The sequence below is a fragment of the Vigna angularis genome, chromosome 8 (assembly GCF_016808095.1).
Source record: "Vigna angularis cultivar LongXiaoDou No.4 chromosome 8, ASM1680809v1, whole genome shotgun sequence".
NCBI classification, from domain to species: domain Eukaryota; kingdom Viridiplantae; phylum Streptophyta; class Magnoliopsida; order Fabales; family Fabaceae; genus Vigna; species Vigna angularis.
In genome coordinates this window covers 9,244,562-9,267,891 of record NC_068977.1, presented here as the reverse complement: position 1 = coordinate 9,267,891, position 23,330 = coordinate 9,244,562, and the positions used below count along the sequence as shown (strand labels likewise).

General features: G+C 40.4%; 1 protein-coding gene across 2 annotated transcripts; it reads left to right on the top strand.

Moving 5' to 3' along the window:
- The first annotated feature begins 270 nt into the window (after positions 1-270).
- LOC108344879 (uncharacterized) lies at positions 271-2,439 on the top strand. Of its 2 annotated transcripts, none has more exons than XM_052867416.1 (2): positions 271-345; positions 1,357-2,439. In XM_052867416.1, exon 2 carries the CDS (start codon positions 1,371-1,373, stop codon positions 2,343-2,345), a length of 975 nt encoding a protein of 324 aa, XP_052723376.1. In that variant the 5' UTR covers positions 271-345; positions 1,357-1,370; the 3' UTR covers positions 2,346-2,439. The 2 variants fall into 2 exon arrangements, with proteins under 2 accessions (XP_052723376.1, XP_017438899.1); XM_017583410.2 differs by having other exon boundaries at positions 296-1,286.
- Positions 2,440-23,330: the final 20,891 nt, after the last annotated feature.

Sequence of the window (23,330 nt, the reverse complement as noted above, 5' to 3'; positions counted from 1 at the left end):
CCTCAAGCCCCAAGCGATACATTACGCGAAGGGGTTTTACCATCCTGACATCGAAATCCGATAAAAGTGGCCGTTGATGGACAGGAACCTGACATGCCTGATGCAACTGAAACGTCGCCTCTCTTTACCATCAGATTCCTTTAAAATGAAAGGCCCCGATTTTCCTGCCTATACCATCTTTGGACTCGAAAAGTCATTTGTTCTCTATCGTTGGATCGATTAATCGTGAAGGGTGACGATCTAAACTCGAAACCCCTTTCGCGGGCTATAAATAGGGAGGTGGTCCCCCCATTTTCTTCATCTCCCTTTTCCTTCTCCCTGCTCCAATCTTAGTTCTTTACAAAGGTGATTATGTCTTCTTCTTCCCAATCCGCCGATGAGCTTGCCAGCGAAGGTCGGGGGTATGCGGATGATGCAGTAGAGTCATCGTTGTCCGTAGGATCGTCTATTCTAGGATCAGAAGACGATAAGGATCGTCTTGAAAATGTTTCCGATGAGGTAGTCTTGAATGTCGATAACTCATTGGAATGGTCCGGAATCAACCCTCCCCCTCCTGTAAAGGGATACGAGTGGGCTCCTCATGAGGTTGGTTGTTACTCCTAATACTTCACCACTAGCAAATCTATAACTTTATTAGTCGAACGGGTAGATCTATTAACTAACCTTAGGGATGCTGAATTTATCTCTTTAGTAGTGTGTAGACCTAACAAACGGGCTTGCCATGGTCGTGAAGGTTATAACTTAGATTTCTTCTATGTTTACACCACCTTTTTTCGCGACCTAGGTGTCCGTCTTCCTTTTTCCGAGTTTCAAATGGGTGTTTTACGAGAACTAAATGTCTGCCCCTCCCAACTTCACCCCAACGGGTGGGCTTTTATGCAAGCCTTTTGTGTTGTTTGCACCGCTCTTATTTTAACTCCCACCCCCGCCTCCTTTTTTTTTTCGTGCTCTTCCCCATCCAAATAAGTCTTGGATATCGTTAACCCCTGTAAAGGATAAATAGTTATTCACCTCATTCAACACATCGTATAAAGATTTCAAAACTAATTTCTTCAAAGTTGCCATACGAGAGCCCAGTCGGTCAAAATTTTGCTTTGACGATGGCCAGCCGAAATTTCCATTCTACTAGACTAAAAACCCTAACAAGGTGATTTCCTAGGCCAAGACTGACATGACTCCAGCAGAACTAGACATTATCTGTCAGATTGATCAGCTACCCAGCCGAACCTCCTCTCGCCAGCTCATCGGTCTACTTGGGTCAGACACTCTACGCGCTAGAGTGTTTGGTAAGTTCTTCTCCCTTTCTTTTCTGCCGCTTAATCATTATTGACATCTAAATTTGTTTTGCCTTTGCAGACATATTCGGCGGAATGGAGAAACATCAAGCATTCATGCGCATGATGGCTCGCAAGAAGAACCTAGAGAAATCGGGTGAGGGCACCTCGTCTCCTTCGTGGATCGTCGCTCACAAAACTCCCACCCAAAGTATGAATCCCGCACTACAGATTTCTGACACTGAAAAGCCCCTGTCTGCTCCCGTTAAAGCTTCAAGTGTTAACGCTCCGGCGAATGACTCGAAAAAGAAACTCCCGCGTGACAAGGGTACTCCAATGAACAAGAAAAGGAAAATCACCGGTCCTGTCCTTTTTGGCCCTCTTGATCCCCTTATACATGTCGCAGAGCGGCTACAATATAACCCCACTCCCGAAGAAAAAATACCCTTCAAGCGGATGTCCCCTGGAGAAGCATCAGACATGGCCTACGAGCTTATAGCCCGGGCTAGCGTCTGCATGAACTATGCTGCTGGTTCCACCAAGTCTCTGCTTACTGAAGAATTGGATACCGTTCGTCAAGACTTGGAAGCTAGTCAAAAGAAAAATGCTGAGCTGACTCGTCATCTCGAAGAAATTATGAAGATTGCTGAAGACAACCGTGCCAAGGTTGCATCCGCGCTAACCCAAGCTCAAGATGACCTCCGTCAGCTCAAACGAACTAGCGATGATTTGAAGCTAGATTTCCAGAAGGCCACCTCCCAGAATCAAGCTTTAATGAAGGAAAGGGACGCTCTTGTGGCCGTTCGGGATAAGCTGACTACCGAAAACTTGTCCTTGGGGGATGATATTTGCAACGAACGTCTTACAGGTTTCGAGCAGGGTATTGCCCAATGTCGTTATTTCTTTGGGACTCCATTGAGTCATGATGGATTTGACATTATGAAGATCGTGGTTAATGGTCAACTGTTATCCCTATCAACTCTAGATGAAGATGAAGCTGCTGCAATTGCTAACGCCTCACCTTCGGGCGCCCAAGCCATCGCCGAAGTGCTCTTTGTAACAACATTGTAACTATTCTAATTCTTTAAAGACTGTATCCAAGACAGTCATGCTATTTTGCTTATTGCACTAATGCTCTGATCATGATTCTGCCCCCTTTTCCTCATCCCTTTATTTGCGCTATACTTTATATTCCGCGAGACTATTAATATTTCTTATTTTTCGAAATCTTTAACCTTCCCTGCCGGCTCTCTCCTGACTAACCACGAGGCATCCATCGTCTATGAGAAATTATTAACGTTATAACTCTTGATTTTCTACGCTTACTTTCTCCCTTTCAGTCTAGAGTCAAGGGTCATTTTTCTAGCTTTCCCTCGATCGTCTAGATTCAAGGGTCATTTTTTTGACCTCTTGCGCTGATCGGGAGTTTGTGAAACCATTTTCTTGGCCTCCCCCCGATGGTCTGGATTCAAGGGTCATTTTCCTGACCTCTTGCATTGAGCGGGGGTTTTTGAAACCATTTTCCTGGCCTCCCCCCGATGGTCTGGATTCAAGAGTCATTTTCCTGACCTCGTGCGTTGAGCGAGTGTTTCTAAAACCATTTTCCTGGCTTTCCCCTGATCGTCTAGATTCAAGGGTCATTTTTCTGACCTCTTGCGTTGAGCAGGGGTTTCTGAAACCATTTTCCTGGCTTCCCTCCGATCGTTTGGATTCAAGGGTCATTTTCCTGACCTCTTGCGTTGAGCCGGAGTCTTTGAAACCATTTTTCTAGCTTTCCCCGATCGTCTGGATTCAAGGGTCATTTTCCTGACCTCTTGCGTTGAGCGGGGGTTTCTGAAACCATTTTCCTGGCGTCCCTCCGATCCTTTGGATTCAAGGGTCATTTTCCCGACCTCTTGCGTAGAGCGGGAGTTTCTGAAACCATTTTTCTAGCTTTCCCCCGATCGTCTGGATTCAAGGGTCATTTTCCTGACCTCTTGCATTGGGCGGGGGTTTCTGAAACCATTTTCCTAGCTTCCCCCCGATCGTTTGGAATCAAGGGTCATTTTCCTGACCTTTTGCGTTGAGCGGGGGTTTTTGAAACCATTTTCCTGGCTTCCCCTCGATTGTCTGGATTCAAGGGTCATTTTCCTGACCTCTTGCGTTGACCGTGTTAGCAAAATGATGATGATGAAGTTTTGATGATGTCCAAATCAAGTCAAGAACAACCAAGATTCATGAAGAATTATTTTTGAAGACTTGTAACTTTTGTAATAATTGTATTCTGATATTTAGAACATAGGAAATTAATGGTTTTTATGTATGCATTCAAAAGTGATGTAAAACTGAACAAAGAGTCAAAATTGTGCAGGGTTAATGATTAACCAGGAGGGTAATCGATTAGCGTTAATCGATTAACCAAGGCCCCAAATCGATTGTTCCAAAGACGAATGGAGAAGCACAACAAAGCTAGCTAATCGATTAACCAGGGTGGTTAATCGATTAGAGTTAATCGACTAACCACGACAGTTAATCGATTAACCAAGTGACCGTTTGAAAAACTAGTCGTTTTTGAGCCGTTGGACTATCCGTTATTTTGTCTTTTAGTGACTAATCGATTAACTACTTAAGTAAATCGATTAGTACAGTCAGAAAGGCTGAAAACAAAAAATGGAAGAGCCTTTGCTTGAGTATATAAATAGACTCTCATTTTCTCTCAAAAACAACTCTTCCCTTGTGCTCAAATACTCAGAAACTCTTGAGAATTGTGTGCTCTTGCTCAGCTAAGGAAACTCTGTCTGTGGAGTTGGTGAAATACTGCTACGGTGATAGAGGAATAGCTGGTTCATCCTTGGTGTGTCTAAAGAAGTGTTGGGAAGAGGAAGTCATCCTTCGTGAAGTATTCGGAGGAAGTGTTTCATCCTTTGTGAAGATTCAAAGGAGGTGTTGTCTCATCTCTTGTGGCATCAAGAGAGGTGTTTTCTAAACTTTTACAAATTGTATCTTTGTGATTGTAGTTTGTAATTGTTTTGTGATTAGTGAATTGTTTATCTTGTTTTGAGATAAGCGACTGGACGTAGGATTGGTAAGATCCGAACCAGGATAAAATCATCCGTGCAAATTTCTCTCAACCTTACTCTATTTAATTGTTATTATTAATTGCTAAGTAAGTTTAATTGAGTAGAAATTTTTAGGGCACACGTTTTTAGTAAGAACCAATTCACCCCCCCTCTTGGTTTGTTGTTCCACGCTAACCCATCCGCTACAGCCGCTCCTGACAGAGCGGGGGTTTCTGAAACCATTTTCCTGGCTTCCCACCAATCGTCTGGATTCAAGGGTCATTTTTTTGACCTCTTGCGTTGAGCGGGGGTTTCTGAAACCATTTTCCTGGCTTCCCCCCGATCGTCTTGATTCAAGGGTCATTTTCCTGACCTCTTGCGTTAAGCGGGGGTTTCTGAAACCATTTGCGTTGAATGAGAGTTTCTGAAACCATTTTCCTGGCCTCCCCCCGATGGTCTGGATTCAAGGGTCATTTTCCTGACCTCTTGCATTGAGCGGGGGTTTTTGAAACCATTTTCCTGGCCTCCCCCCGATGGTCTGGATTCAAGAGTCATTTTCCTGACCTCGTGCGTTGAGCGAGTGTTTCTAAAACCATTTTCCTGGCTTCCTTCTGATCGTCTGGATTCAAGGGTCATTTTCCTGACCTCTTGCGCTGAGCGAAGGTTTCTGAAACCATTTTCCTGGCTGCCCCCTCATCGTCTGGATCCAAGGGTCATTTTCCTGATCTCTTGCGTTGAGCGGGAGTTTCTGAAACCATTTTCCTTGCTTGTCCCCGATCGTCTGGATTCAAGGGTCATTTTCCTAACCTCTTGCGTTGAGCGGGGGTTTCTGAAACCATTTTCCTGGCTTCCCCCCGATCTTCTGGATTCAAGGGTCATTTTCCTGACCTCTTGCTTTGAGCGGGGGTTTCTGAAACCGTTTTCCTGGCTTTCTCCCGATCGTCTGGATCCAAGGGTCATTTTCTTGACCTCTTGCGTTGAGTGGGGGTTTTTGAAGCCATTTTCCTGGCTTCCCCCCGATCGTCTGGATCCAAGGGTCCTTTTCCTGATCTCTTGCGTTGAGCGGGGGTTTCTGAAACCATTTTCCTGGCTTCCCCCCGATCGTCTGGATTCAAGGGTCATTTTCCTGACCTCTTGCGTTGAGTGTGGGTTTCTGAAACCATTTTTCTGGCTTCCCCCTGATCGTTTCGATTCAAGGGTCATTTTTCTGACCTCTTGCTTTGAGCAGGGGTTTCTGAAATCGTTTTCCTGGCTTCCTTCTGATCGTCTGGATCCAAGGGTCATTTTCCCGAACTCTTGCGTTGAGCGGGGGTTTCTGAAACCATTTTCCTTGTTTTCCCGCGATGTTCTGAACCTGTCTACTAACTGTTCGTTAAACATCAGAATACAGCTGAATATCAAATATTATTGATTCTCGTTTTACAATAATTAACTAAAATAAAACTTTAAATGGGATGCATTCCATGTATTGGGTATGCTCTTCCCTATCGGATGTTCCAATCGATAGGCCCCATTGTTCAAGCTTTCTTTAACCCTGAACGGTCCTTCCCAATTAGCGGCCAACTTCCCATGTGCCGCTAGCTTCTGGGCGTCAGCTGTTTTATGCCAAACTAGGTCGCCCTCGACAAATTGCCTTGGCCGTACCTTGGAATTGTATCTTCGCGCTACCAATCTTTTCTGAGCTTCGTTCCGCACAACCGTCACATCTCTCCTTTCTTGCAGTACATCTAGATTAGCCCTTAACTGCTCTTCATTCAAATTCATATATGCCAACTGCCTTCTTACCGTCGGCTCTCCTACCTCTACCAGTAACATCACATCTGTTCCGTAAGTAAGGTTGAAAGTTGATTCCCCCGTCACACCGTGCTGCGAACAACGGTAACCCCATAACACCTGCTGAAGTTCGTCCACCCACACCCCCTTCACCTCTCCTAGTCGTTTCTTTAACTCCTGGACAATGATTTTGTTAGCGACTTCTGCCTGCCCGTTCGTTTGGGGATGTTCCACCGAGCTTGTAATTGGGGTGACTCCCAACTCCTTGTAGAAGGCAATGAGCTTCTTATCTATAAACTGCCTGCCATTATCAGTGACAAACATTTTTGGCAGACCGAAACGACATAGCAGTTTCTAGACGAACTTTTGAACTTGAGCAGCGGAAATGCTTGCTAGGGGTTCAACTTCCACCAACTTAGTAAAATAATCCACCGCCACCACAAATACTTTTTCTGCGCTGTAGCAGTAGGGAATGGTCCCACAATATCCATCCCCCACTGCACGAACGGCCATGGAGAAACGATATTGTGCAACTCCGTTGCTGGAGCCTTGAAAATATTACCGTGTTTCTGACAGCTTATACACTTCTGTGTGAAATCAAGGTTGTCTTTTTCCATTGTCGCCCAGAAAAATCCCGTCCTTAGTATTCGAGCTCTAAGCATTCGCCCGCTCGTGTGTCTACCACATATCCCTTCGTGCAACTCCTTCATCACATACCTTGCTTCCTCCTCCGACAGACATTTCATCAACGGTGTGCTGTAACTCCTTCTATAAAAATCCCCTCCCACAAGGATATACCGAGCGATCCTCTTTGCCTCCTTCATTGGGATAGTTTTCCCCTCCTCTTGCTCTTTCATTAACTGGACTATCTCCTTCCTCCAATCCGTGGCACCGGCAGCACAATTGACGTTTATACATTCAACAGTCGGCTTCATAAGCACTAATTGCCCTTTCTCACTCCCACTTGCTAGTTTAGACAAGCGATCTGCCCGAACGTTTTCTTCCCGGGGGATGTGCTTCATGTCTACAGGTTTAAATCGAGCCACCAGTTGCTTGGCTTTATGAAAATACTGCAACAATTGGTCATCCTTGACTTGGAAAATCCCTGCCATGTGTCCTTCCCCTAATTGCGAGTCCGTTCGGCATTCCAGAAACTCGACCCCCAAGTCAAGCGCCAACTCCATACCCGCTAATAAAGCTTCATACTCAGCTTGGTTGTTATTGACTTTATAGCCGGAAGATCAGTGATTGCTCGACCACTAAACCGTTTGGTCCCTCCAAGACGATACCTGCTCCTCCCCCCTTCTTATTGGATCACCCATTGACAAATAGTTTTCATGGCTTCATCACATCCTCCTCTATCGGAAGTTCAACAACAAACTTTGCCAAATGATGCCCTCGCACCGATCCACGTGGTTGGTAGCTTAGACCATATTCCGAAAGTTCTATTGACCACCCCACCATCCTTCCCGCTAGGTCGGGTTTGCGCAACATTTTAGCCACCGTCGATACTACGAAGGGGATACGAATCCTTCGGGCATGCTTTATTCAAATGAATAAAATTTGTACTTGCCCGTTGGATTTCTTTACCATCACTACATTGGCTAGCCAACCCTGCCTCCATTAACTTCCTGACCTCCTCATCCACCGCCCTCCGTTTATCCATTCCCAACCTCCTCTTCTTTTGAGCAACCGAACGCATGTCTGTTGCGTAAGATCCGACCAACCATTTGGTCCTGTGTGTAACGCCCCGGCAACTTACAGAGAATGTTGACTGCCCCCACACATCACCACAAGGCTTTCCAATGTGCTTTGTCCTCACTCGCACACTTTCCGGGAAAACTTCCTAGAAGGTCACCTATCTCTAAATTACTCTAGGCTAAGCACGCTTAACCATGGAGTTCTTATGGGTTAGGTGATAAGCCGTCGTTGAAGCTATCAAATTAATACTACTTTTCAAGGCAACTTCAGTATTGTCAAGTAGTATCTAAGAAAGTAGATAGGGCTAAAATAACCCTAAGTCGTCTCCTAACGAACACGGAATTGCTTTTGAATATCTGACTCTTATGAATGCTATGCTATGCAATGCTTATGAATAAAAATGATGTTTGGAGAAGGTTTAAAGAACAAATAAGAAACTTAAAAACAGTTATGATTAAATAGGCTAATTCCACTGCTTTTCCAAGATAGATTCATCATCGGTTATTCACGGATAATTGTTCAATTGATTATTGTTTAAGTTTCAAATTAATTAAAGTACATTCTCAATTAATTTGAGGGCGATCATGCATTTAACCAAAGTAAATTCTCAATCAAATGCAAAACCTTTCTAGATTATTCACAATAAATTCAACCAAAGTACATTCTGAATCAAATTTTATTGTGTTTAATCATGTCTATTCTTAAATCTCTTAACCAAGTTAAAAGCTAATCAATCAAAGTAAATTCTCAATTGATTATAGTTGAAATTATTACTATCAATCAAAGTACATTCTCAATTGATAGTAAAAACCATTTAATCATATGAAAGTTCCTAAATTAAATCAAAATAGATTCTCAATTAAACCTAGAAACCCTAGAACTCATATAATTAATATGCATGTAGATTCAAACACATTATGATGCAAAAATCTTTACTTTTAACAAGATAGAGAGATGAAAGACATAGAGAGAGAACAACTTAAATCAATAATCAAAATAAACAATTGCATTAACTTAACGTAACCTCAGAATCCATCAGGAATTACAGCAGAATAGCCCTAGATGCTTAACTCTCCATGAATGGAGTTGAATACAAGATGAACGAAAAGTGAGAGGAGTATGAGAGAATGAATGAAGTGAAGTCCCCTTTCTGCCTCCCTTAGGTCTCTTTATATAGGCTTGATTGGGCTTGGACTCTGAATAGTTTGTTAATAAGATATTTTCTGTTGATATATTATATCTTTCAAATATTCATTAGATTAAATCAGTTTTAAAGAATATTTGATAGATATTAACTCAATTATCTTATATCCTATATCTTCCAAATAACTAAAAGATTTAGATAAAATTATTTGGAAGATATTTTTTGTTGATATTCCCAAATTAAATTCAACAACTGAATTTTATCTTTTAGCCTTTCTGACTTTCCAAAATTGCACAAATACCCTGAATTTTTCTCTATCTGCACTTTAGCCCCTTCAACATTCTCCAAAATTGCAACATAATTTTATTTTGGGCCTTGAATTGCCATTTGGATCAATAAAACTATAATTTCAGCTGCACAAATAAACGTAAGAATTTGCAAGAATAATTTATGCAATTAAAATCACTTTTTAAGTCCCTTTTATTTCCAAACACAATATATCCAATCATAACAAATCCTCTTTAAATCACTCATTCAAGCACATGAATTCATCAAAAATTTGAATTTTAAAGCATAAATGTAGGCATAAATATGCACTCATCACACCCCCACACTTATCCTTTTGCACTCCTGGGCAAAATTGATTAATTCCGAGACTTTGTTCTGAGTCATTTTATTCCATATTTGCATTTGGATCAAAAGAATGAACAACACTAGACATAGATCAATCATCTAGACATTACTTTGTCATGGACATGCAAATGAAATCACTCTATTCTTCACACATGAGTTAACCTTTTTGAATTCCCAAGAAAATCAAATATGAAAGATAACACTTAAGTCAACATGTATCTATTTCACTCCAATTCTCTCAAGTGTTTTTGGCTTGTGTTTACACTCAAAATACCCATGTAAGTAGACACCATTGATATTTAGCAAGACTCTAACATTCACACACTTCAGAAAACACGCAATTATTAATCATGAGGGCTTTTTAAGGTTTTATTTAGGCCAAGGCAAAGGTAGGGAATTTTCTTGGAATTTCTGAGTTTTTGAAATTGATATAGAAAGAGTAATGATACTTGATTTCAAAAACAACTTTATTTCTTGCTTCTTTCAAGGAAGTTTTTTTTTTTTTTAAACTTCAACTTTTCATCTTCCTTTTCGCCCTTTTTATTATTTTGTGGATGAGGTACTCACCCACACACTTATTCATCACTTTACTTCTAACAGAATCCATTACTCCTTCTTCTTTTCTCATTTGACAATGACTGAAAAGAAGAAAAATAGGCTTAAGGCTCAAAGGGGTTTCAAGGGATTAATGTTAGGACAAGTTTATTTGGCCAAGTAGCTAAAACAAGAAATGCCTCAGTCATATCAAATCATGCATATTTACCTCAGTTGCACAACAAAGAATCAAGCTAACTATTAAAGTATCAACAAAACATGGGAAAATCACACAAGAAAAATAGGTATGGCACATGGTGGTCCATCCTTAACATTAAGCTCAAAACTCACATGGTTCAAATTTCTTTCACAAAAGATTTAATTAAGAAATTCTCAAGTCAACCCAATCAGCAAATCATAGAAGCAATCCACTCATATCACCATGACTCATTTTTCTCTTGAATTCATGATCATTCCAGTTACTGATTAAAAATCTCAAATCCAATGCAAATATTTATTTAAAAAAAAACAAACAAAATAGGGAACAAAATTAATTGTTTCCCCACACCCCCATACTTAAACTATGCATTGTCCTCAATGTATGCCTTATATATAAAATGCAAAGAAAAAGTATGAGGGAACTTACCTCCTTCATGGTGGAAGGAATGCTAGTAGGACTTCATTGGAAAAGTCATCCTGGATAAGAATGTTATCTTTTCCCTTTTCAATCCTACTAAGATGGTCCACTATTAAATTATGTGACCCACTTCTGTCTTGAATAGGAGTCAACTTGTCCTTCTCGTTCTTAACCATTGTGATTTCATATTTCTTGGGAACCACATGTATAGGGCCCACCCAAGTGCTGTCAGAATTTGAATATATAAGATCTTTTTGTAGCAACTTGGTGTCCTCCTTCTTTACAACCCCCATCAGTTGAGGATTTAGTCTTCCTTGAGGTTGTCTCACTAGTTTAGCATCCTTCTCCAAAACGGGTGGTTGTACCACAGATGGCAACATCTTACTGCCTAAGGTATTCTCAGCCACCTCAACATCACACTCGGACGCCACAGAGGTATCATCTATTAATACCGCATCCTCAATATTACCTGCTTTACAGTTTCTTTTTTCGTCCAAAATTAGGGACGACATATTTGAAAAAGAAAAATTGTTTACAACATCACTTGATAAGTCAATACAAAACAAAGAATGATCTTTAATCGGGTGCTTCCCAGCTTCCAACACGTTGACCCACACCTTCTCGTCTCCTATCTCCATTGTCAATGATCCTGCATGCACATCAATCTTGGTTCGTGCTGTCATCATGAAGGGTCTTCCCAAGATAATAGTTGTTGGACTGATTCCTTCATCATCCTTCATGTCTAAGATATAAAAATCTGCAGGAAAAATTAATTTGTCTACTTGGACAAGGACGTCCTCAAGCACACCTGCAGGGTTAACTGTGCTACGGTTGGCCAGTTGAATGACCACACCAGTAGTCTTAAGAGGTCCTAGAGATAGAGAAGTAAACACTGATAAAGGCATTACATTTATGGAAGCCCCTAAATCTAGCATGGCATTGTCAAACTTTGAATTTCCAATAACACATGGAACAGAAAACATACCTGGATATTTGCATTTTCGCGGTATTTCAATATGCTTCTTAATCAAGCTTGACACATTTCTTCCCAAATTCACAACCTCATTATCCCTAAAACGCCTTCTATTTGTACAAATTTCTTTCAAAAACTTGGCGTATTTAGGGATTTGTCGAACAACATCTAGCAAGGGAATATTGATCTCCACCTTTTTGAAAGTATTTAAGATCTCTTGGTCTAATTCCTCCATTTTTTTGTTTCTCGGCTTCAACCAATTTGGATATGGAGGAGGTGGAGAATAAGATGGAGAAGAGTTAGAAGAAGAGTTAGAGGATACTAACCTGGATTTATCAGTGCTAGTCTCAGGTGATGGTTCATTTGATCTTCCATTGTCATCAATTTGCGCTCCTTCTTTCTCCTTATCTTCATCCTTTTGGGCTCCTTCAGAACCTTCTACTTGCTTACCCGTTCTCAAAGTAATAGCACTTACATTTTGCGGGTTGATCATTGTTTGTGCAGGTAGTTTGTTTGATTCCTTAGCCTCTAATTTTTCCACCCTCTGAGTCAAATCTACAATTGATTTCTTGATTTCTGAATTTTGCTCAAGTATTGTTTTCATGAAATCTTGTAGTGACATTTTAGGTTGAGATTGTTGCCTTTGTTGAGGTGGAACATAAGGTTGCATGTTCTGCTGATACCTATTGGAGGATGAGTCATGATAATTCTGGTATGGTTTATTTCCTCCAATCATGTTAGCAGCAAAAGCTTGAGATGGGTTTTCCACAGTGGTTTCCACCAAGCGAAGACATTCAACAGTATAATGGTCAGTTGAAATGCAAATTCCACACTTCTTAGCAATTTGTGGAGTTGAGGTTTCAAAAAAGCTTGCAATGTGATCGAGTTTGCTTTCTAGCTTATTCAATCTTTCATCTATTTTCTTCCCATCAACTACACCATTTTCAATTTCATTCACTCCCTTCAACAAAGTAACTGAATTTTCTCTTGTGCCATACTGTTGATTATCTACTGCCTTCCGTTCTATTAGATCTATACCATCTTCTGGTGACCTGTCTAAGAAAGATCCTCCGCTTGCAGCATCTGCCCATGATCTATGAGTAGGACTTAAGCCTTCATAAAAGCTTAGAATAAAATCTTCCATTTGGAGTTGAGGGCATGAAGAACATAGTTTCTTGAATCTTTCCCAATATTCACTAAGATTCTCTCTATCTCTCTGTCTTATATCTTGAATTTCTCTACGTATGGTAGATAATCTGGATGCAGGGAAATACTTTTTAAGAAAGAATCTTTCAATAGTTTCCCAATTTGTAATATGTGCAGAGAGATAATACCACCAATCTTGAGCTGCTCCTTGAAGAGTAAATGGAAAAGCTCTCATTTTAAGGCAATCTATTGTGATCCTGGGAGATCTAAAATTTTCACACAACATGTGAAATTGTCTCAAGTGCTTGTGTAGATTCTCCCTTGATAACCCATTGAACTTTGGTAAGGCATTTAACAGGTCAGGTCTCAACTCCCACTCCTCATTAGGGTATTCAATGTTACTTCGGATGGCTGTATTATGGGAGGTGGCTAACTGTCTGATGGTTCTTTGTGCCATATTGTTTGGGTTAGGATAAGGTAAAGGATTGGATGGTATGTTTGTGACTGGAGATAATGAAGGTGGTATGGCTTCAGATGTAGGAAGTGTTCCCTCAATAGAACACCCAAATTTCAATCTTCTCCGCAGCTTACACAAATTCTTTTCAACTTCCGGGTTAATTTGATAAAATTCACCCGGGTTAGCTCTGGTCATGCACTACGCAATCTGCTGGAAGTTGTTTCTCGGTTACTTCTCTTTTTCTTTTGTTCTTGCTTTAGAGAAAGATTTCAAATAAGAGATAAGAGAGATTTGTTGGATCCACTCCCAAGAAAGAGAGGTGCGTCACAATGGACAACTTAAGTACCAAGTCTTTCCTAGCCAGAGGGTATTCAAACTAGCCTCAAGTAATTCTCAAGAGAAATTCTTAATAAAAACAAGAACAAATTTTTTTTTTTGCTAAAACAAGAATGAATAAAGGCTACAAAATAACTCAAATTAAATTAAATGTATGTGTGTTAAATAAAAAAATAGATAAAAATAAAAAATGAAAAATAAAAATAAAAAACAAGATAAAATAAAATAAGAATCAAAATATTTAAAATACTAACCGTATTCCCCGGCAACGGCGCCAAATTTGATAAGTCGTCGTTGAAGCTATCAAATTAATACTACTTTTCAAGGCAACTTCAGTATTGCCAAGTAGTATCTAAGAAAGTAGATAGGGATAAAATAACCCTAAGTCGTCTCCTAACGAACACAGAATTGCTTTTGAATATTTGACTCTTATGAATGCTATGCTATGCAATGCTTATGAATAAAAATGATGTTTGGAGAAGGTTTAAAGAACAAATAAGAAACTTAAAAACAGTTATGATTAAATAGGCTAATTCCACTGCTTTTCCAAGATAGATTCATCATCGGTTATTCACGGATAATTGTTCAATTGATTATTGTTTAAGTTTCAAATTAATTAAAGTACATTCTCAATTAATTTGAGGGCGATCATGCATTTAACCAAAGTAAATTCTCAATCAAATGCAAAACCTTTCTAGATTATTCACAATAAATTCAACCAAAGTACATTCTGAATCAAATTTTATTGTGTTTAATCATGTCTATTCTTAAATCTCTTAACCAAGTTAAAAGCTAATCAATCAAAGTAAATTCTCAATTGATTATAGTTGAATGAATGAAGTGAAGTCCCCTTTCTGTCTCCCTTATGTCTCTTTATATAGGCTTGATTGGGCTTGGACTCTGAATAGTTTGTTGATAAGATATTTTCTGTTGATATATTATATCTTTCAAATATTCATTAGATTAAATCAGTTTTAAAGAATATTTGATAGATATTAACTCAATTATCTTATATCCTATATCTTCCAAATAACTAAAAGATTTAGATAAAATTATTTGGAAGATATTTTTTGTTGATATTCCCAAATTAAATTCAACAACTGAATTTTATCTTTTAACCTTTATGACTTTCCAAAATTGCACAAATACCTTGAAATTTTCTCTATCTGCACTTTAGCCCCTTCAACATTTTCCAAAATTGCAACATAATTTTATTTTGGGCCTTGAATTGCCATTTGGACAAATAAAACTTATAATTTCAGCTGCACAAATAAACGTAAGAATTTCCAAGAATAATTTATGCAATTAAAATCACTTTTTAAGTCCATTTTATTTCCAAACACAATATATCCAATCATAACAAATCCTCTTTAAATCACTCATTCAAGCACATGAATTCATCAAAAATTTGAATTTTAAAGCATAAATCTAGGCATAAATATGCAGTCATCATTAGGCTACCGAAAAGCAAATGCATTTTTGGTGATAACGAGTAGCCAAATCAATCCCTTTAAGCTATCCTTCAACTGTATAGTCCCATACCTATACAGTCTCTAGATCCCTCTCATTCCGGTGTATGTTCGATTCATCCATGTGTCCCTTCCACTAGAAGCCTGCCAGGAGCCGCTCCTTGTTTGTGCCCCTTGCACTGGCGATCACTCCCCGCCCTCGTCAGTGCCCGAGTGTCACACTGTGTCTCTGTAAGGCTTCGACCAATGGTAGTACTTTGCTCCCCTCCCTTTCTTAATACGAAAGGTTGTACCTCCCCCATTGGCTCCATTCGATCCTCCGCATTGACCCTAGGATCCAGCTTTGCCATAGCCACCTGTGACCACTTAACTCGTTTAACAACATTTCTTGGCTTCACCCTTAAGCCTGCCGCATAACATTCCCTAGCCATCTTTTGATTTGTCCGAACAACGCAGATTTTTCCATTGTCGGACGGGTATTTCAACGTCAGATGAGAAGTAGGCACAATAGCCTCGAATGCGTTCAGGCACGGTCGACCGAGTAGCACATTGTACGAAGTATCGGCTTCAACCACTAAAAACCTAACTCTCAACTCCTTAGCATTCTTCTCCGTCCCCTAACACATTCTTAGATCCACGTACCCCCTCGTGTCTACTCTCTCCCCCGTGAATCCTAGAATTTGCTCATGGAAGGGCATTATCATATCCTCTGATATGTCCATCTGTTGAAAGGTTTTCCAATATAAGATGTTGGCCGAACTTCCCTGATCAACCAGAACCTTTCCCACACTATACCTAGCAATTACTGTCGTTACGACCATAGGGTCATCTTGATGAAGGTCAGGGACATGAAAATCTTCATCCGAGAATGTAATGGTCGGCATTGACTTTCTGGCCATCCCAACCTGATTGATGCTATGTAAACCTCTCAGATGCCGCTTTCTTGCCGATGCTGAAGGTCCACCCCCAGCAAAGTCGCCTAAAGTAGTATTGATAACACCCCTCAAGGTTCGCTCCCTACTCCTGCTCCTACTCTTACGATCCTTGTCTTGCTTACTATCCCCTCCCCGTTTGAATGACCGACTGGTATTTCTCGTAGGGCTTGGCCTCCTATTCTGCACATACCATCGCAAATGTCCCGCCTGTACCAAGCTTTCTAGCTTATCCCTCAAAGTTATACAATCTTCCGTTGTGTGCCCTAGGTTTTGATGATATCGACAATGCTTACTCCCATCAGCTCCTTTGGGGGTAGAGGACTAGACCAGAGCTAACAAATTGATCCTTAACGCTTATTCCATCACCCTCGCTCTAGGTGCATATAAGGGTGTATAATGGACGTATTGCGGCATTTTGGGGAAGTCTTTATTCCTCTGATCGGTTACCCTTTCATTCCTTCCCAACATTCTTCCCCCATTCCTTCGTCCTTGGTTCGGTCCTATTGATGGTGGCGCTTCCTCCCGTTGCGTTTGTTGAAACGCTCGTCCCTCCTCTACCCGAATAAACCTCGCCGCCCGATTTTGCAATTCGGCAAACGTTTGGGGTTCCTCTGCATAAAGGAAATCAACAAAGGGACTCGGTCGTAGGGCCGTCGTCAAAGCGCCAATTATCAGCTTCTGATCTACGTTGCGTACTTGTCGTGGAGTCTGATTGAATTGACTCATAAACGTCTTAAGGGACTCTTCCTTCCCTTGCCTCATCCGGACCAGAGCTAAATATGTCAACCCCTGCGTTCTGCTGGACGCATAGTGCTAATTGAACAAATACCTTAGCGTTGCAAACCCTTCTATAGTCGCAGGCTGTAACGAATGAAACCAATCCAAAGCCTCATCTTTCAAGGACAGCGAGAACACCCTACACCATACCAAGTCGTCGGCTGAGTAAATAGTTATAGTATCAACAAAAGACCTTAGATGCTTCTCCGGATCAGTTAACCCTCCATACTTCTCCATTACCGGTAACACTTTATTTTCGGGCATATGTGCCCCATCACCCCTACAGTAAAAGGATGAAGCCCCTCAGCTTGATCAGGACGTTCAGAAAATGCTAAGTTATTTCCTCGATCCGGGACTTGATTTCTTGCACTATGTACTGCTCGATCGCCCATATTTCTCCCAACATTATCCCCCGTATTTCGTCCCCCCTGATACGCTGCGTTTCGGCCTCCCCCATTATTATCACGCCTCGAAACATTAGTTACCTCCCTCGCCGCATCTTCCCGTGCGTGATGATTACCCTCACCCCCATTTTCCCAATCAGCCGCCTCCTCGTTTACTGACTGCATCGACTGTCCTTCCATTCCATCACCCCGATTAGCCCTCATGGCGACCATCTCTACCCTCAACTCTTGCATCTACCTCTGCATCTCCTGTAGCACCTGTAACTGAAGATCTTCCGCCATTTTTGTCTACCTTGGGTTTCTTCTTCAGCACTCTCGGCCCCATGATAATGGCATATTTTACCATGATTTCAGTGTCGAATTAAGAGAAAATATCAACTCTTTCTTAGCTTTTTGCATTGTAAATTCTAGTTTTCTTTTAGTTTCTTAAGTGGTTGCATCTTAAACTTTAATTATTCAATTTCATCACTAATCCCCATTGTTTAGTATGTTTTGGTCATTTACATCCAAACTTGTATGCCAAACTGAAGAACTGAAGAACCATATAAGCAAAAATGAAGGTAACAGAAGAAGTTTTGAGAGCAAAGATAAATGCTGAAGCTGGGGTGCGACTGGCGTGCAGTTGAGCCCCATTCGTCCAGACTTGTTGTAGCTGATGTGCAGCTGGCGTGTAGCTGAGCACTAGCTCTCTAGAATGCTGTTGTTGGCGTGCAGCTGAGCGCCTACTCTCTGGACTGCTGCCGCTGGGGTGCAGCTGAGCGGTGGCGATGCTGATGTGGCAAATTTGATCTATTTAGGGCTGAAACTCGAAGGGCTTTGGATCTTTTGCTGCCCAAACACGATTTCTCTCATTTGGAGCTCTTGGAGGCAAGCTAGGAGCTGTGGAAACAGTCCTTCTTCACCCTTGGGTCTTCTTCCGTCTTCCATTTCCACCATTGTTGTAAGCTCAAGCTCTCCATTCATGGAGAGCTAGTTTCATTGTTGTTGGGGGATTGATGTAGCCACTGAACCCTTATGTAAACTACTGTGTTTTGAATGAATACATGCCTCTTTGATTGATTGTTAGTGTTTAATTCCTTTTCTTAATGCTTGTTGTGAAGTTGCTACTCATGGCATGATTTTAGGGTTTGCTTGATATTGGGAAATGTTGGGTAAATCTGGACTTGGATTAAACACCTAAACGAAATAGTATCTAGGGATAAAACTAGGACTTTTAGTTGTCTTAAATCTCAATTCTTAATGCAGAAATAATTGTTAGGTTTTCCAAGGGATTGGAGCCTAATAAGGAAGTCTAAGCTCTCTCTACCAAGCGATTGAGTTTGAGTAATTTAGTAGATTGACATTGGCATATTAACGAAGAGGAAGTGATTTTTTATACATAAGAGTGAAGTAGGTGAAATCATACCCCCAACAATACCATTCCATATCATTTCTAATCTTTCCTTTTCCAAGTGTTTGAGTATCTAAGATCACTTTTGTCATTTATGTTTCATGTTTACTTTAATTGCACTAAAACTCAAATTATGAAGCATTCTTTAGTCTAGATTAGTTAGAAATTATACGATTGTTTGGTTACATGAGTCTCTTGGGAAACGATATCCGGTCTTACCGGTTTATTACTTGAAACGATTTGGTACACTTGCCAAAGTCTCAACAAGTTTTTGGCGCCGCTGCCGGGGACTCGGTGTTAACACTTTACTTTTGTGTGATTTTTAACCAATTTAGGCTTTATTCTTATATTCTTTTTATTGTGAATAAATTTTGTTTTCATTTATTTTTGGCTAACTTGGTGCTCTAGTATTGTTGTCTTTAGTGTATGCAGGGCACAATCCGTACTAGGAGCACAACATCATCTGAACCTCTCCTTTTAGACCTTGAAGTTTAGAAAACTGCCCGTAGAAACAACAATAGAAGGAGAAGGCAGAACAAGGTTTCCAGAGAAACTTCTCTCATTCTTGAGATTCCTGAGCAACCATTCATCCCTGCTTTTGATCAGGAAGGAGAAGATATAGCCGCCAAACCAAATGGTCATGGTGATGGCCAAGCTAGACGTACCTTGGAGGACTATTCTACATTCTCAGGGCCTCTTCACTTCAACAACATTGTTAGGCCAAGGGTTAATGCCGCCAACATGGAAATGAAGCCTGCTCTCATCCATTTGGTGTAGAACAATCAGTTCAACGAACTGTCTCATGAGAATCCGTACAATCATTTGGCCACCTTCCTTGAGATATGTAATACTGTGAAGATTCATGATGTACCTACGAAGCTATAAGGCTCAGCCTGTTTCCATTCTCATTGGGAGGCAACGCCAATGTGTGGTTGAATTCGTTTCCAGAGAATAGATTCACGGCATGAGAGGATGTGGTTTCCAAGTTCCTCAACAAATACTTCCCACAGTCAAAAGTCAACAAAGGGAAGCAGGAAATCTCATCTTTTCAGCAAGATGGTAGTGAAACTTTGAGCCAAGCATGAGATAGGTTCAAGGGCTTACTAAGAAAGAGGCCCACACATGGGTTTGATGAGCCTACTATCCTGAATATGTTTTTGGGAGGCCTTAAATCCCAAACCAAATTGATGTTGGATGCCTCAGCTAGAGGAAACATCAGATGGAAGACACTGGAGAAGCACATGAGCTAATAGAGAATATGGCTGCTAATGACAATGAAGTGCAGAATGAAAGGGCTCAACAACCAAAAGGTGTTCTTCAACTACAATCTCAGGATGCCTTGTTAGCTCAAAACAAAATAATGACCCAACAACTCGAAGCTCTCATGAACAAGCTCTCTCAACTTCCTAAAGAGCTCTAGAATGCTTCTCAAGCTCAACATCAAGGTTGTGAGCTATGTGGCGGAGATCATGTAAATGGTCAATGTGCCATGCAAGCCAATTTCCAAGAGGTGAATTATGTGGGTAATCAAGAACGCCAAGGTAACTACAACCAAGGGTGGAGACCTCACCCAAGCATGGGCCAAGGGCAAGTCGGGCCATCAAATAGACCACCACAACAACAATATCAACAACATCCCTCTTTATCAGAAAGGACCTCTAAGTTGGAGGACACTCTCCAACAATTCATGCAAGTGTCCATCTCCAACCACAAAAGCATTGAAGCTTCCATTAGAAACCTGGAGATGCAAGTGAGTCAACTTGCTAAGAAGCTGGAGGAGAAATTTGGGAAGAGTTTTGTTGCCAACACTGAAGTAAATCCTAAGGAGGAATGCAAATCCATTACTACTAGAAGTGGTAAGATGTTTCAAGAGAAAGAGATGGAGAGAAAAGAGAAGGGAGTTGATGAGGAGGAACAAACTAGTGGAGAAAAGAGTGAGGTCGAAAAGATGGGAGAAAAAGAAGAGAGAAAAGATGAGACTGAGAGAAAAAGAAGTGAAAATGATGAGGGATAAGACAAGAAGAAAGAGGAAAAAGGGAAAAGAAAGATTAAAGTTCATGAGAAGCCCCTTCCTTACCCTAAAGTCTACTCAAGGAAGGAGAAGGAGAAGCAGTTTGGGCATTTCATGGATATCTTCAAGAAATTGGAGATTACTTTGCCCTTGACCGAAGCACTGCAACAAATTCCTCCTTATGCAAAATACTTGAAGCAGTTTCTCAATAAAAAGAAGAAGTATTTAGATGAGGAAACAATTGAAGTACAAGGGAACTGCAGTGCCATTATGTAGAAGAATCTCCCTCCTAAATTTAAAGATCCGGGGAGTTTCACCATCTCTTGCACCATTGGGAACCATGATATAGGGAAGGCTCTCGTTGACTTAGGTGCTAGCATTAATCTGATGCCCCTATCTATGCTCAAGAAGATTGGTGGTCTTGATGTCAAACCCACAAGAATGATCTTGCAAATGGCAGATAGATCCATCAAGCATCCCTATGGTGTAGTGGAAGATGTTGTGATCTAAATTGATAAACTCAAATTCCCAATTGATTTTGTAGTGATGGAAATCGGGGAAGAGGTAGATATACCTCTCATTCTTGGAAGACCTTTTATAAAGACGGCCAAGGTTGTCATTCATGTGGATAATGGAACTTTGCCATTGAAAGACCAAGATGATGAGGTAACTTTCAATGTCTTCGAAGCTGGGTAGCAAAATCAAGAAAAATAGACTAGTCCTAAAGCTAAGGATGAAGTTCTATCAATGATTAGTCTAACAGGGCAAGCTGCTAAGTCGGTCAAGAAGAGGATTAATTGTTTCTCTCCAAAAGTGAAAGAAGAGGGTGGATAAGGAAGAGAAACTAATTCACCAAAACCCTGTGATGGAAAGCTATGAACCCAAACTTGGCAAACCAGTGAAATCAAGAATAGGTTATGGGTCATCAAGGACATAAAGATAAATGGAGTACTTGAAATTGAGGCTCCCTATTCTAGAAGAGTCAAGTTGGTGACTAGGAAGCTATTGAGAGAATGTTGGTGTCATGAAAAGAAGAAGCACACCAACATCAAAAATCAAACTTGAGCACAATGGTGTCAAGCTAATGATGTTATCCAAGTGCTTACTAGGAGGCAACCCAGCTTTCTGACCTTTTCTTATGTGTGATTTTTTTTGTTTGAGTGTGATTTGATTGATTGAATTTGCTTTAGAGTGTTTTAGCTTGATTTAGTTATTTTGGAGCATGTTAGTTTGCAATTTAACTTATGTGATGTTAATAGTTACATTGGTGTAATGTTGAGTGTTTTAGTGAGTTGACGTGCTTTAAGAGTGTTTCAATCTGTTTTCATTTGTTCTGGTGTGATTAAGTATGCTTTGGTATGTGTTATGATATGTTTAGGTGTGTTTGTGTTGAAAAATCTGGTGTTAAGGTGTAAGGTTTAGGTACATTGAATATGACATTCATGTTTTAGATTCATGCATTTAATTTGTTTCACTGTAATTTCCATGTGTTTTTATTGAGTAGGAACATGAATATCTAGTTTTGAATGAGTATGAATGCATGAAAAATGTCAAAAATCCAAGATTGAATGTCCAAACTGCTGGAAAATTGCATTTGCTACACTACCGCTCAGCTGCACCTTCGCTGCACCTGCGCGCTATACCAACATAAGGCTTTTCTCTGCATTTTACTGATATGGCGCTCAGCTGCACAAAACCTGTGCCGCTCAGCTATGGTGCACCAGGACAACACTCCTACTTTCTATGCAATTTGGTTCTATTATAAGTGGGGCTTGCTGCTAGCCTTTTGTTTTACATGTTTTATCAAGCTACATGATTCTATACCACTAGTTATGTGATAATTTTAGGTTCCAAACTTGTTTTTTCAAACACTAACCATGATGTTTGCTTGATGAGTTTTTCACTTGGGCTGGAGACCAGACCAATTTTGTAGGGGGAGGTGGAGCAGTAGCTGGTGAAGATAATGCAGATGAGGAGGAGGATTCCGATACGAGCGATGATAGCTTTTCATGAGTAGAGTTGGAGACTCCTCTGTTCACTCACAAGCCCTTTTATTTTGCTTTTATGTTTTGTTTGCTTGTCTTTAAATTTGAGTGTGACTTTTACTTTTTAGTTTGTTTGAAGATGTTTAAGTTATCTGGCTTGGTAGATTGTGCTGAACCATGATGCTTATGCTTGAATATGAAATGATTCTTGAGATGGTTCAAGTTAGTTCAAATTGTGGTTGCTTTCTTCATGAAAATTATGAGAATGCTCTACGTTTAATTGCGATCAATATTTATGGCAGTTGCTTGATGATGTTTGTGGAACCTTGAGTTAACCTTGTGAGATGTTGTGCCTTAGATTTTTCTTGTGAAAGCTATCATGTTAGATCACAATTGACTTTGCCTGAGTTTCTCTGAATTGAATCATTTGTTTGCTTGTCACACATGATCAAGGCCATCTACTCTTCTACCTCTTTTACATGTTTTGAGCGAAATAAGCCAATATTAACCCCTTCAACCTTAATGAAAGATGTCTTCCCTCTTTGAACCTCAAGTCTAATGAAAATTCCATGATTTCCCTACCTTGAGCTGAATAGAGCAATCATTTGTACTATAGGAGAATGGTTTAAGTTTGGGGCAGTTTGTTCAGTAAAGGTGTATTGAGAAAAATAGAAAGATAGAAAAATGAGGAAAAAGAAGAAAAAAAAAGAAGA

Excerpts from the sequence above, each read along its gene's own strand:
- LOC108344879 (XM_017583410.2), top strand. The coding sequence starts at position 1,172 with ATGACTCCAGCAGAACTAGACATTATCTGTCAGATTGATCAGCTACCC. Across the intron at positions 1,287-1,356 it reads TCTACGCGCTAGAGTGTTTG|ACATATTCGGCGGAATGGAG; the intron begins GTAAGTTCTTCT and ends TTGCCTTTGCAG.